The 13,396-nt window shown below is 54.2% G+C and overlaps 4 protein-coding genes across 4 annotated transcripts; 3 read left to right on the top strand and 1 right to left on the bottom strand.

Annotated features, from left to right (window-relative positions):
* The first annotated feature begins 202 nt into the window (after window positions 1–202).
* On the top strand, window positions 203–3,164 carry PHACADRAFT_250496 (uncharacterized protein). The gene is made up of 9 exons (XM_007392264.1): window positions 203–477; window positions 534–656; window positions 710–1,153; window positions 1,204–1,361; window positions 1,414–1,586; window positions 1,643–1,777; window positions 1,829–2,131; window positions 2,185–2,632; window positions 2,691–3,164. Exons 1-9 carry the CDS (start codon window positions 275–277, stop codon window positions 3,098–3,100), a joined length of 2,397 nt encoding a protein of 798 aa, XP_007392326.1. The 5' UTR covers window positions 203–274; the 3' UTR covers window positions 3,101–3,164.
* Window positions 3,165–3,232: 68 nt separating this feature from the next.
* Window positions 3,233–6,626, top strand: PHACADRAFT_137955 (uncharacterized protein). The gene is made up of 4 exons (XM_007392263.1): window positions 3,233–4,007; window positions 4,061–5,389; window positions 5,449–5,996; window positions 6,033–6,626. The coding sequence occupies exons 1-4, from the start codon at window positions 3,483–3,485 to the stop codon at window positions 6,388–6,390; spliced, it is 2,760 nt and encodes a 919-aa protein (XP_007392325.1). The 5' UTR covers window positions 3,233–3,482; the 3' UTR covers window positions 6,391–6,626.
* Window positions 6,627–6,848: 222 nt separating this feature from the next.
* Window positions 6,849–7,569, top strand: PHACADRAFT_62837 (uncharacterized protein; the record flags this gene model as incomplete). Its single annotated transcript, XM_007392262.1, has 3 exons — window positions 6,849–6,995; window positions 7,049–7,162; window positions 7,216–7,569. Coding segments are annotated over 3 exons (615 nt in total), but the record flags the coding sequence as incomplete, so codon positions are not given.
* A 1,907-nt stretch (window positions 7,570–9,476) lies between these two features.
* On the bottom strand, window positions 9,477–13,327 carry PHACADRAFT_170376 (uncharacterized protein). Its single transcript, XM_007392261.1, has 6 exons — window positions 13,079–13,327; window positions 12,860–13,022; window positions 12,364–12,807; window positions 12,231–12,308; window positions 11,603–12,178; window positions 9,477–11,551 (listed from the first exon to the last, which is right to left on the bottom strand). The coding sequence occupies exons 1-6, from the start codon at window positions 13,219–13,221 to the stop codon at window positions 9,524–9,526; spliced, it is 3,432 nt and encodes a 1,143-aa protein (XP_007392323.1). The 5' UTR covers window positions 13,222–13,327; the 3' UTR covers window positions 9,477–9,523.
* Window positions 13,328–13,396: the final 69 nt, after the last annotated feature.

Here is a 13,396-nt window from a genome sequence, read left to right as displayed (position 1 = left end):
ATCGACTCTTCTCTTATGCATTTTCGGTACCCATATTCAATACACGAACACACATATCCTCGCAGGCTCTAATGGCGGCAGAATAATGCAGCGCAGACCATGAGCGCAGTCAAAGTACGCAATAGCGGACTGGTGTGGTTCAGTCCGTACAGCCACCTTCCACGCAGCCACCGCCATCTCCACGATATCCAACTTACCCACTGCTGCCTGCATCAGGCGGTCTTGTTCTTATTCGCCTTCTCTCTAGAGCCAAAACGTTCTTCTAGTCCCCAACATGAGCTTCTTCAGCCGTTCCAGCGCGAGTAACCAGCCCAGCCAACAGCCGTACTCCCGCCCTCCCCCGGGGAGCACGTCTAGCGTCCCCTCGTCCGGGCAACGTGTTCCTACTCCTCGTTATGATGACCCTCGGATGTATGAGAAGCAAGGAGGATATAGCCACAGGCGGACCCCGTCTGCTTCATCCCGAGGGGGCGGCGCGTACGTGCATCCCCTCACTGTCCACTTGTCTTCAGCTTACCTTGGTCGCATTTCAGATTCTCCGTTGTATCGGCACCGAACGACCAACTAGCATTCACTAACTGTCTAATTGTCAACCCTTCCGACTTCCACCAGGGGCAGCATGTTATCGCAAAGCAGCAGTATCCATTGACTGTGCGGTAAGCATCACATGTGTGTCGTTGCTGCACACACACTTCTGATGCGCGTTCAGTCACGATAATACCGGAAAGATCTCCCCTGGCTCTGTGGGCGCAGGCAGCTTGCAGCGACAGTGGATTGGCCTTTCCCTCACCGGAGACTCGGTCACGGTAGAGCCCTATCCGCACACCCCATCATACTTGGGTTCCGTAGACATCGAGGCCGGTTTCCTTCGACGAGGTCATGAAATCCCTGAAGCATTCTCTGCCGACGAGCTGGCCCAGAACTTCATCCGCGCCTACAACGGCATTATGCTGAGCGTCGGCCAGCTGCTCATCTTCGAGTTTCATGGGCAGAATCTCAAGCTCCAAGTCACAGGGCTCCAAACTGTTGAGCTTGTCAATGCTCCTCCTGTGCAGGGTCACGGTGCTGCTTCCGGTGTGTTAATGGAGAAAACGGATGTCACATTTATCAAGGCGGCGGATAGTGCTATCAAGCTCAAGTCCAGCGCGAAGAAGTGAGTCCGCGTTCTATTTTCTGTGGGACATATCCTCACTATCATATAAGGGCACCACCGAATGCTATCCTCGCGCCAAACTTCAAGTTCGAGGATATGGGTATTGGAGGCTTGGACTCCGAGTTCAGCACAATCTTCCGCCGTGCTTTCGCTTCGCGCGTGTTCCCTCCTTCAATTGTGGAGAAACTTGGTATTCAGCACGTCAAGGGTCGGTTATCTTCATGCGCCACCACATAATTATGTGCTCACTTCATCACCAGGTATCCTGTTGCACGGACCTCCGGGTACTGGCAAGACCCTGCTGGCCAGACAGATTGGTACGATGCTGAATGCTCGGGAGCCTAAGATCGTAAACGGTCCAGAAATCCTCAACAAGTACGTCGGTGCGTCGGAAGAAAACATTCGAAAGCTCTTCGCAGATGCCGAGAAGGAGGTAAGTTCATACTGGCCTCGCGGTAGACCATATTCTTACTGAACTCTGGACGACAGTACAAGGCCAAGGGTGACGAGAGTGGTCTCCATATCATCATCTTCGATGAGCTAGATGCTATCTGCAAGCAGCGTGGTTCGACTCAAGGTGGAACTGGAGTTGGTGACAGCATCGTTAACCAGCTGTTGTCCAAGGTGGGCTTTCATGGAATGGGAAAATTCTGATGCTAAACAAGCTGCCATTAGATGGACGGTGTTGACCAATTGAACAATATCCTCATTATTGGAATGACCAACCGCCTGGACATGATTGATGAGGCCTTGTTGCGTCCGGGTCGTCTCGAGGTCCACATGGAAATTTCTCTCCCCGACGAAAAGGGCCGTCGTCAGATCTTGAACATTCATACAGCGAAGATGCGGACGAACAGCATTATGGACCATGACGTCGACTTGCTTGAACTGGCTCAGCTCACGAAGAACTTTTCTGGAGCTGAGCTGAGTGGTCTCGTCAAGAGTGCTACGAGTTTCGCATTCAGCAGACATGTCAAGGTAACGTCTTCTATGGACACCCTTGACGGCTTCTGACATGCATGCGACGTTAGGTTGGTACGATGGCTGGGATCTCCGACGACGTCGAGAACCTGCGCGTCAACCGCTCTGACTTCATGAATGCACTCGAGGAAGTCACCCCTGCATATGGTGTTGCGAAGGAGGAGCTCGAGCAGGTTATACAGAACGGCATCATCTTTTACGACCAAGTCATCAACGACATTCTGCGCTCTGGTGAGCTCTTCATCGACCAAGTACGCACTTCGACGCGTACACCACTCGTCAGCTTGCTCTTGCACGGACCTCCGGGTTCCGGCAAGACTGCGCTTGCTGCAACCATCGCCCGCGCATCCGACTGTCCGTTCATGAAACTCGTGTCGCCCGATGACATGGTTGGCTTCTCCGAGAGCCAGAAGGTTGCCGCCATCAGCAAGATTTTCTCTGACAGTTACAAGAGTCCACTCAGTGTCATTGTTGTTGATAGCTTGGAACGTCTGCTAGGTGCGCACGCTTCAAGCTGAAAAGTACGACTGACGCAGCGGCTCACTATTCGCCTCAGATTTCACGCCCATTGGCCCTAGATTCTCGAACTCTGTTCTACAGTCGCTGCTAGTCCTGTTCGCCAAGCGTCCACCTAAAGGCCGGCGCCTACTCGTCATTGCCACAACCTCTCTGCGCCCCGTTTTAACAGATCTCGGCCTTTCCGAAAGCTTTGATTCGGAGATCCGCGTTCCGCCCGTATCAAACCTGCGTTCGCTTGAGGTTATCCTCAACGAGGTGGATCTCCTCAAAAATCCTCGCGACCGTGAGCACACGATGCAGATGCTCCAGCAGGCCGGCTTCGGCGGTGACAACGAGACCGGTGGCATCAACATAGGCGTCAAGAAACTGTTGAGCATGATAGAGATGGCCAGGCAGGAGCCTGAGGCTGTAGGCGAGCGGTTGGTTACGTCGCTGATGGGATTGTAATATGAATGTAGGTGTATTAATGACGTTAGATTGTGTATTCCGTAGCCAGGAAGCTTTCTCTGCACTTTCCGTGTGATTTGGTATCTCTAGGGCGCCATGAGCGCCGGGCATCATGCATCAAGCTATCAAGAGTCGAATTGTCAATCTTTCGCCCGACCATGTCGTTACGACTCTGACTTTCACGTCATCCTGCCTTTCTGCCAACGGCCACACAGCTTCGGCCAGCGTTATATGTGCCCAGCCACTCTTGAAAACAAAGGAGAACTGTCAACACTCGCCTGCAGCTGGCTGCTGTCCCGCTCTACTGGGATTTCCACGATATACCTCTTAGGTTCAAGATACCCATTCTCTAATCAGCTTTTCGTCAAGACATTTGCCAATAATGAACGGTGTACGACGGTTCTTAGGTGGCGGTAGCAGTAGCACACCGTCTACGCCAGAGCCAGCGTCGCCACCAGCCCACCCCGGTACTGCCCCGTTGCTCTTCTCCGGCAAGCCAAACTGGCCTCCCGCGTCACCCACGGAGTCGAACTACTCTCCTTCGCCTCCGACAACTGCTGCGCTCTCCTTCGCCAAGAAGAAACCGACGGTGCCACCCGAAGATGATGTCGGGAACTCGTCGTTCAGCAGCTCGCGGTCCTCTGGCAGTGCCGTGTCTCCTGTCAGGCAGACTTCGTACTTTAACCTTCCACAGTCTCCTGGTGCTGGTCCCTCATCACCACCGAAACATAACCGCGTCTCGCAGCTCGCAAGGAAAGCTGTCGCCGGAGGTAACGAGTCGAAACGGTCGTCGCAGATGCTGAACATCCGAGATGACCTTCTCATCGACTTGCTCGCGAGTGAGGCCATCGTCGACAGTCGCGGCTATGAGATACTCAGTGCCGAAGAGGTCGAGGAGTTGAAGAAGGTCAGATACCCTGCTCAATCCTGCGATACGTATCGTTCACGCTCGATGAGCAGGAGCAACAAGTTCTCTCATCGCGTCTCGTAGCGATGAACAAGAAGCTCACGCTTGAGACTAAGATTCGCGGTGCGGCCGCCTCCTTGTCGAAAGCGAACGCCGCATACAAAAGTGTCAACAAACAGACGTCGGAACAGCTAGATGCAGCGAATCGCAAAGTTGAAGCTGCGCAGAAGGAGCTATGGCGCGTGTCCGAGCGGGCGAACGAGATCCAGCGCAAGCTGCTCGAGCATAGGGCCGGTGTCCTCAGCCACTCTGTCCACAATCTCGAGCGGAAGACGGCGCCACAGGACGCGTCCGACATCTCCGGACATAGCACTCCTAGTCGCAGCTCACAGCTCAGCCCAGTTACTGCATCTTCAGCGACGAGCGTACAAACCGTATCTTCGAAGGGCCGCTTCGATGGTGCACATTTCTTTGCAGGCCACTCAGACGCGATCTTACCACATAGTCCAAGCGCGCTGCCAAATGGTGGGCCCTCGGCTGAGCTAGAGGAGAAGCTGAGGGAAGCGACTGCGGCACTCGAGGCTGCGGCCGCAGTACAGATGGAGATGGAGCAGGAGCTGTCTATGGTACGGCTTGAGAAGGAGGAAATGGAGACGTCCTTAGGCGTGGAGCTTCGCACCGCTCAGGACTCGGTACGGGATCTGGAAGAACAGCTGGCGAGCGTAGCAAACGTTCAGATGCAGCTTCAAGCCATGGAGGAAGAACGCAGCGTATGGATGAATGAACGCATAGAGCTAGAAGAACGAAGGCAAGAGGTCAGAGAGCTGAAGCGGAAGGTGGATGAATTGCAAGCAAGCCATGGTGAAGCGGCCGCGGCTTCGGAAGGAGCACTCGCGGCGGCCGCGGGCGTACACCTGGTGGAGATGCAGAAGAAGGAAGAAGAGCTACAGATGATGAGGAGCCAATGGGAAGAGGAGAGGGCGACTTGGAGTCTAGAGAAAGCGAATATGATGGGCGACCTAAATGAGCATGTCGCCAAGCTGCAGAACGATGCCGTCGTCGGTTCTGGCAGCAAAGCGCAGCTTAATGAGGTGTCAAGAACCCTCGGCAGTCTGGCACAAGCACATGGCCTGGATGTTGCTGCTAGTGCTGCCCCTGTGGTTTTGGCGACGGCCTTGGGCAAGCACGTCGGCGATCTTCGCTCCCAGATCGATGAACACGCTCTTGAGCAGGAACAGTGGCACTCAGAGAGCAGTCATTTGGAGGTCGATAACCGTGATCTCTCCGACAGATGCCAAGCGTTGGCTCAACAGCTAGAGGACGCCCAGCGAGAGCGAGACAAGACCAAGGAGGAACTCCGGAGCATGGAGATTCAACTCCAGGTACGAGTTTCTGTTCGCAATGTTATCTTGTCTTTCCTCATGCGTCTCGGAATATTTAGGCTCAAACAGCCGCTGCAATAGCGGCCGTCAATACTTCGAGCCAGCCTCCTGTTCAGTACGATGGCGACGTTGGGAAGATCATCGCACAGCTGCAACCAGTATGGGCGACTCTTCCTTCCACCGAGGCCCGCGCGAGCAAACTCGGAACGCGCAGCTTTCGCACAGGATCGTCATCCCCTATGGGCAGCCCCGTATCATCCCGTGGCGGCGTTCCTGCTTCACTGTCTGAAATGGATGTTCGCTCGCTCAAATCGCTGTACGACCCGAAGGGTTTCGCTCTAGCCATGAACTCTGCACCATTCACGATCGAAGCGTTTGTAGAGCGGATTCAGGCTCTCATAGCGGACGATCGTGCGCTGGTAGAGCGGCTTATCCGGTTCGCGCAAGCTCATGATCTTCTCAAGAAGAACGCAGAGCGTGCACAGAAGCTAGCGCAAGACAGCAATGTAGCATTAGAGACCTACCAGAAGCAGGTCCGCACGCTGGAGGAGCGCAACATCTCACTGATGACGCAACACGCTGAACTGTGTGTAATAATTTACTCATTGTCTGAGTTGAGACATCGAACAACATTCTGTTACAGACACGACGAGGTGCAATGGCTGCAAGAGCAAATAGAGCGTCTACAAAGCGAGAAGCTCGAGATCGAGACGAGGGCCGCGGAGCAGGCAGAGACCTGCGCGCAGCTAACCGAGGCGAATAATCAGCTCAGCGCGAAAGCACTCCTCATGGCCAACGAAGCGGCCTCAACTACAGACAGTGTTCGACGCCAGCTTGAAATGCAGCTTAACGAGACCCGCGCTGCGCTTGTAAAGGCAAAGGAGGAACTCGAGTCCATTCAGCAATCTCAGCAGACTCAGCAAATGGCGCTTTTGGAAGCGTTGAACACCGCTCAGACAGAAAATGACATGTTACGCAACCAACTCCGGGCCAAAAAGTAGACGGCCTAATCACGGCATAACCGTGGAACGAACCCGCTCATTTCTTCGATCTTCACGTCTATACTAATACGCAGTCGGCTTCCTTTAGGGTCTTTTGCATGGTTAGTCTCGGATGTATCTCTAGGGTTTAACATGCTTTGACTACGTCATCATCGACACATCATCCTGTATACCTCAACTATTTGCACATATAACTTAACTTTTCTTTGCAAATCAGAGCTATTTGTTGGCGGAGCTGTGCTTGTGTTTGGCTGGTGTCGAGGTTGTCATGCCTGTTATGAGTACCTCGCCGCGCGCTGACGCGTGCGATCCGGCTCCTCGCTCCAGTTTGTACCACCACCTCTATGTGCTGCAACAAGCACACTCTCTCCATGCGCTCGTGAGCCTTTTTCTAAGTACAATACCTCCAACAGTTACCTCGGATGAAGCCGGCTTTCTTCCTCACGCAATAGCAGCCAATGTCCTTCACATTCAAATGGCCCCGCTTTTCCGACCAGTTTCACGCCGATGCGATTCAGATGCTGGACGCCGCCCTAAATAAGGGCAACAAGCCTCCTGTCATTGCGGACAGAATCGAGGTGGTCGAGCTGGAGATGGGGACTCAGGTCAGTGTCTGGAGTCTCCTGCGAAGGGGCAGATAGATGTTGAATGTATCTAGCCTCCCGAACTGGAGATTCGGGATATTGGCGAGCTTACGATGGATCAGTTCCGCGGAATTTTTCGCCTGACATACGAAGGGGATGCCTACATCGTTCTCAGGACAAAAGTGCAGGTACGTGTCAAGTATGTCCGGGCTTTATGTACTGCTGAAGTCGTTTCGCCAAGGCCAACCCACTGAACCACAAGCAGCCGGATATTCATATGCTGAGTGGTTCACGGGGGATGCTTGCCGCAAAACAACCGCTTGTTGTGCCTATGTTACTTCGACTATCACATTTCAAGCTAGACTCTTATGTCGTCTTGGTCGTCTCTCGGCAGAAAGGCATCACACTAGTCTTCAAGACAGACCCTCTTCAGAATGTGGACATCAACAGCACGTTCGATTCCATAGCCGTCATCCAAAAATTTATACAGGGGGAAATCGAAGGGCAATTGCGACAAATGTTCCGAGAGGACCTTCCGGGGATTATCCACAGGCTCAGCCAACAGTGGGTCAAGGCGAAAGTCGAGGCTCCCTACCTCAACAAACGGTCGCAGACACCTGCTCGAATACGAACGTTTGCTGCCTCGGACACTGGAGTACCTCCGTACGGTATACCTCCACGTATGCCTGCCGTGGGCGTGCGTCCGATTATTGGACACACATCGTCGATCGTCAACGGCACCACGCGTCCCCGTTCTGGGTCTATGCTGTCCGCATCCAGTCTCGGGAGGAGACCAGCCTCAATAACCTCAGTTACACCTCTGAACCAGCAGCATATGCATTCGTCCGAACAGGAAGGGCATGGAGACAGTGAGCATTTCGACCCAACATATGGCCTCCGCCCCGAGGGCCTCCCCCAGAAGAGTGTTTTTAACACCTTCCGCAGTTTGTTCTCGCCGGACAAGGGTCTTGCGGAGCTTGCTGAAGAGGAAAGCGAGATCGATGAAGGCGACCCTTCATACGACTCAGGCCCCTGGGAGGAACTTGTGGCCGACTCGTCGTTTAACATGACATCGCCATCTGAGGCGGGTGAGCTACACGAGTACGAATCTGTTCCTGCGGTTGGTGGCGGGACGATTACACGTCCAAGGGTCATTCATGCACACTCCCAACTGACCTCGCCGTCGGGCGAGTCCGTATCTGCTCTCTCTCGGTCGTCATCCCGCCCTACTCGCCTAAATAGCCTCTTCTCACCGCCTACTGGGTCAAATGCACTACCTGGACTGACTCGCGCCTTGTCCTCAGCATCTGTTATGGAAAGGGCGCATAGCTGGGCTGCAGGTCACCACAATTATAACCCATACTTTTCCGGTACCACTCCCCCGCTCTATGCTACGCCCCGCCCGTACTTCGAAGATGACGAAAGGTTCTCGTTCGACCGCGTACGTCCCAGCTCAGCATACCCCAGAGCATCTTCACCTTCGCCTATGCATCCCCACAAAGATCCCTCCGCCAGCCGTTTGGGTAGCCCATCGAGCATCAGAACCCGCAATTCCCTCTCCAGCGACGTCACACACTCCATTGCGACCCCCCCAAACTTTCCATCGGAGAGCGATGAGGTAATACAAATAGCCCGTTCTCGCCGAGCGTCCTCCTCCAGCAACCTCGACCACTTCGGCTCACCACCCGACCACCTCACTCTCCCTGAACATGACCCCAAGATTGTTCTGAAGCCAGGGCTCAGCTCTGTCTCGCGACTCTCCATGCTGAGCAACTCACATCAGACTCTATCTCCCTACACGCGGACACTGGAGCATTTCACTGTACGCAGCGTCCCTCCGCGTGAGACAACATCCTCAGGATCTGGCAGCGCCGCCGAACGGCAGCCTGTAAAGGCGCGCCGAAAACGAACGTTCTTCCTGGGCAAGAGACCAGCAACTGATCCTTCACCGAACGTCTCGTTGGCAGATAGCAGGCCAATATCTCCCAAGCCTCCCATGTCGGAATTCGACGCTTCCGATATGGACCGCTACTTCCGCTCGCGCGACGATCTTGTTCCACAATACCCAGAAGTTCACCCTACTCATGCCCGTAGACGATCTCGATATACAAATGATAATACACCGTAAATATTACATATAGTAGCTTTCGATACAGGAACGCTAGGCATACATTCATTCATGGATACAGGACTCTTCTCTCCACTGCATCATACATCATTCTCGCACTTTTCTTCGTTCATGTACGTTTGTTGTTCGCACCCGTGTTTAGCACCGTCTCCCTGTATCTTACACCCTGGCGATCGTTTCAGCACCTACCTTAGAGCAGCTTAAACACGGGTGACAGTGACGCGAAGTTCTCGGGCGAGCCCCCATTGAAGGGCACGTTCACTGTGCTTGGGCCCGCAAGCGGGACGGGCAGCGACATCGGAAGCGGCATGAGTGTCGGCGAGGACGCTGCGTTCTCGAAGTCCTGTGAGACAAATCACGCGAAGGAGGAGGAAAAAACAAGAAGATATTAATATGCTCCGGGGAGCGCAGTGTGTCGTGTTCAAGAGGTGCTACCTACATCCACATGCATGCTGGGTAGCCTGCTTGTGTTCTGGCGCGCAGAGGGCGCCTGCCGCAGTTGCCGGAAGTCATTGTTAGAGTATGTCTTCGTGAGCCCGGTCGTGGACGAACGAATGAGCGCCGTCGGAGGGGAGATAGTAACGAGACTGAGGACATCTTGCTTCAGAGCTCTGTGAGGCGGGGTAGAAGGGACGGGACTTTTGGGTGCGAGTAAGTCTTCGATTTCATTGATACTGAGCTTAATGGCAGCGGGAAGGAGCCTTGCATCGGGTATTTCTGGCAGGTCCTCGGTGAAGCGGAGGCGATCGCGAACGCGGGTCAAAATCCTTTGCTTTTCTTCGTCGATCCCGGGCTTGAGTTGTTCAGACAGCTCAGCGAAGGATTCGGCGGTGAAGCCCACGAGCGTTGGGTTGTCTGTCCCGGTGAACCAATCGAGCAGGTCGACCAACGCTACAGGTAGGTCGCCATCGCAGATGTACGTCGTTGATGTAAGCCGCTGAATGAGATGACTAATCTCTGTTGACACCTGATTCGCTAGGACGAGGTGATTCGGGCAGGCCAAAAGAATGGATTGCGCGAGATACAGCGAAGAGGTGACGTCTGATGCGGACCCATCCGCCCGCTGGGAGGTGCGGAGGAGTGCAAGTGCAAGAGGCAGTTTTAGGAGATCACGAAAGGTTGCCGACTCGGACGCTATCGTGCGTAAAATCTTGGTTAATTGGGAAGCCGCGAGGTTCAGCACTAGTGCTTCGTGCAAAAATGAAACGAACAGCTCTACGAGGTCCGTACTCGTCGCAAGGCTAGTGACACACCACGAAGCTTCGGAGGATGTACCACCCATAAGATCCAGGAGGAACCGCAGGGACAGCGATATCTGCATTTGCCTAATGAGAATTTGTTGCTGGGTAACGCCGGGATTTTGGATCGACCGGGTGGAGTGCAACAAGTCTTTGAGTTCTTCCTGGAGAATCCAATCCCCGATACCGACGTTCCCCTTGTCCAGAGCGACGAGCCTGCGGACGAAATGCGCCTTATTCTCGGTATCGAGAGCGCGGCAGAACGCCCAGAGCTCGCGAAGTACGTTCGGCAGCACACTCTGCCCCCAGGCGACTGGATCTTGCTCGCTGTCGGGGACGTCAAGCAGGTAGTCGATAAGACAGAACACCTGCAGCATGTGATGCGCAGGCTCGTGAGATCCGCTCTGCAAACCGTGTTCGAGGAGTGTTCGTAGGACTGCTTGGGCATGGGACTTTGCCCCGGCTTGCGGTTCCGGCACTTCCGCGAGGGACCGTATGACGCCGACACAAGATTGTCTGACTTGTTGAGCGGCGATACATGCAGGGCTGCTTTGGGAAAAAAAGATATCGGCAAGATCGGTGCAGACAAATAGGTCAGTGGCGGCGACCGTGAAGGCACGGAGCACGCGTCCAGGCAGCGGGTAGTTTGGAGCCAAGCGGACCAGTATCGCGAGGGTTTCTGTTGCAGCTCGGAACATATGTGCTAGCGCCTCAGAGGATAATAGTGGGGGAGGGTCGACGCTGAAGTGACCGCAGATCTCTTCGCTGAGGCCGACGAAGATGTCCACTAGGCATGTTTCGAGACTGCAAGGGCTTTCCTTCCAGAATTCTTGTAAGACTTCGTATTCATCCTTGTCTGTGAGTTCCTGGTCCACAATCGCCAATGCGACCCTGAGTGCACGGAGATAGCTGAAGGAAGGTGGCCGTTCCATGGGCTGAAGTAGACAGTCGACCGCCCCGTAGAGTCCACTGTCCGCTACCGTTGCAGCCCGTTGCAGAGAGTCTTGGTCCTCGTAGGTCATGACGCAGTGAGGCGGTTTCAGGGAGAGGACGCAATCTATCAGGACAGGGCGTAACATCGCTCGAGGAGCTTTGCAAAGCTGGAGCAATATAGTCTCGGAGTCAACGCCTGCCCTTGTTGGCGCATCGCCGTCGAGCATGCAGTTCAGACGGAATACCATTTGCCGCAGTAATAAAAGGTGGTCGAGTATCTGTGAACACGCAAATCAGAAGGTGTTCATGAAGATAGCCACTATACCGACCTCGCGATAGCCGTCTACACCTTGCCATAGACGGAGAATACTCAGGCACCGTTCCCGGCAGCGTTCATCAGGCAGGCTATCAGCCCATGCATATACGGCAAGGACACATCCGACCCCGACGAACGCTCTCAAAAACGCGATGAACTCATCGTGGGATATCAGCATGCTTCCCTTGACAAACAAAGTCGGAGGGAATCCTGCGAGGGCGGGGTTCTCTGCTAGCTTGTCGACAAGGTCTGGGTGGGCGACGAGTGACTCAAGCAGTGTGCCCGTTGACATCTCTTGGCAAGCAATGTCCTTAAGGGCCGCAGCAGCGCCGACGAAGTCACCTTGAGTATTGGAGATCGCATCCTCGAGAACGGCCATGCCCTCAATCCGATCAAGTAGCTGTTGTACCAGAGTACGTATGCGGCGGTCATAGGCCACATTCTGTGACATTGAGGTAAGAAACTCCTTGAAGTTCGGATCGTTGAAGTTGCGGGCGACGTCAGGGTTCGATACTGCGTCCCGAAGCAACTCGAGAGTGCTCTCATCCAACGTAGGTGGCTCGAGGATATAACTGATATCCAGATTCTCCTGGAGCGACCGCATTTCAGATGTCAGAAACATGGCGATACTCTTCGCTTACGATGAGAGCTGTGGCCATTGAAGGGTGCTGGCAAGCTGCATGACTTAAAAGCCCAGCGACGTAGTACGACTGGGAGTCATTCTAGGTTGTTACAGGTCAGAGGGCTGCACAGCTATCATATAAACACACTCACTGGGGGGCCTAGGCATTGTATGACTTTATCAGCGAGGTCAGCAAATGCTTGCGACGAAGTGTCGTCATGTACAGGTCTCGAAGTAAGCCTGTATACTTCATCTATGGTGGGGTCGTCCGGGAGTTGGCTGAGGTCAGTAAACAAGTAAGGAAAGTCGGGTGAATCCCAGTCGTCATTAGATGGTTTGAGACAAAACATGAGCCGAATTACTAGTGGCAGAGATGGAGCATCGGGTATCAAATCGAGCAACTGACATGCCAGGGTTGTGGGGTCGCGTGCATTGGCCGGGTCAAGAGCAGGAGAAAGGGGTATCATGTCCAGCGTGGGCAGAGACCTGGGTTCGTATGTTGTCTTTGGCGGGGGCAGCTCGTTGACAACGTCGCCGTATATCGCCATAGACACGCTTTCAAACGCGCCTTTCACGATCATGAGACGTGTCGAGAGCTTCGTGGAGTGTTCAGCGTGTTAGTGAAGCGTAGTATCATTCACGACATACCTCTGGACTCATATTCACCGCAAACTCCATCCGCCCGCCCGCATAGGCGATAATGGTCGGAATGAGCGCATTGCTCGGTTTCGGCCTCTCCTTTGCATTGGGCTGGGCTACGGGTTGTGCGTTGAAGTAGAGTTCGAGGAAGAACGTCTCAGGCTCTGTCCGACTTGAGAGTTGACAGACGGCTCAGCGACACGTCAGAGTATCGTCTTACGAACGTACCTAATTATATTCGGGTCCTGAGTAAAAGGCTTGTCGTCGGTGGGGAATATCGAGATGGAGTGTATGCGGACGGGAGAAGTGAAGCGTATTGCAGCCAGATTGGACGACCCCGCGGGCTCGAGCGTGCACCAGTGAAGAAGCATGCTACCGTCGTGCGCTCGCCGGTCGTAGCGGCATGTAAAGCGTTAGGGGAGAGGAGAGATGTCCCGGCCGCCGATGCGATACCGGGTCAGGTGTTTTGGTTGAGGTATGAGGTGCGAGCGTCTATCTGCGACTGGGACTTCGGCTGGGCGGCCGCGGACTCTGTCCCCAAATCTG

The sequence above is a fragment of the Phanerochaete carnosa genome (genome assembly GCF_000300595.1).
Source record: "Phanerochaete carnosa HHB-10118-sp unplaced genomic scaffold PHACAscaffold_2, whole genome shotgun sequence".
NCBI classification, from domain to species: domain Eukaryota; kingdom Fungi; phylum Basidiomycota; class Agaricomycetes; order Polyporales; family Phanerochaetaceae; genus Phanerochaete; species Phanerochaete carnosa.
Note: the sequence above shows the minus strand (reverse complement) of the source record. Positions and strands in the feature narration are given on the sequence as shown.

What these genes read in the sequence shown, in the direction of transcription:
- PHACADRAFT_250496 (XM_007392264.1), top strand. Translation starts at nt 275, where the DNA reads ATGAGCTTCTTCAGCCGTTCCAGCGCGAGTAACCAGCCCAGCCAACAG. An exon ending in CAGTATCCATTGACTGTGCG is followed by an intron (nt 657 to 709) that starts GTAAGCATCACA and finishes ATGCGCGTTCAG; the next exon opens with TCACGATAATACCGGAAAGA. An exon ending in CTCAAGTCCAGCGCGAAGAA is followed by an intron (nt 1,154 to 1,203) that starts GTGAGTCCGCGT and finishes CTATCATATAAG; the next exon opens with GGCACCACCGAATGCTATCC.
- PHACADRAFT_137955 (XM_007392263.1), top strand. Translation starts at nt 3,483, where the DNA reads ATGAACGGTGTACGACGGTTCTTAGGTGGCGGTAGCAGTAGCACACCG. An exon ending in GCATGGAGATTCAACTCCAG is followed by an intron (nt 5,390 to 5,448) that starts GTACGAGTTTCT and finishes CGGAATATTTAG; the next exon opens with GCTCAAACAGCCGCTGCAAT. An exon ending in TGTGTAATAATTTACTCATT is followed by an intron (nt 5,997 to 6,032) that starts GTCTGAGTTGAG and finishes ATTCTGTTACAG; the next exon opens with ACACGACGAGGTGCAATGGC.
- PHACADRAFT_170376 (XM_007392261.1), bottom strand. Translation starts at nt 13,221, where the DNA reads ATGCTTCTTCACTGGTGCACGCTCGAGCCCGCGGGGTCGTCCAATCTG. An exon ending in CGGTGAATATGAGTCCAGAG is followed by an intron (nt 12,808 to 12,859) that starts GTATGTCGTGAA and finishes CACTCCACGAAG; the next exon opens with CTCTCGACACGTCTCATGAT. An exon ending in TACAATGCCTAGGCCCCCCA is followed by an intron (nt 12,309 to 12,363) that starts GTGAGTGTGTTT and finishes ACAACCTAGAAT; the next exon opens with GACTCCCAGTCGTACTACGT.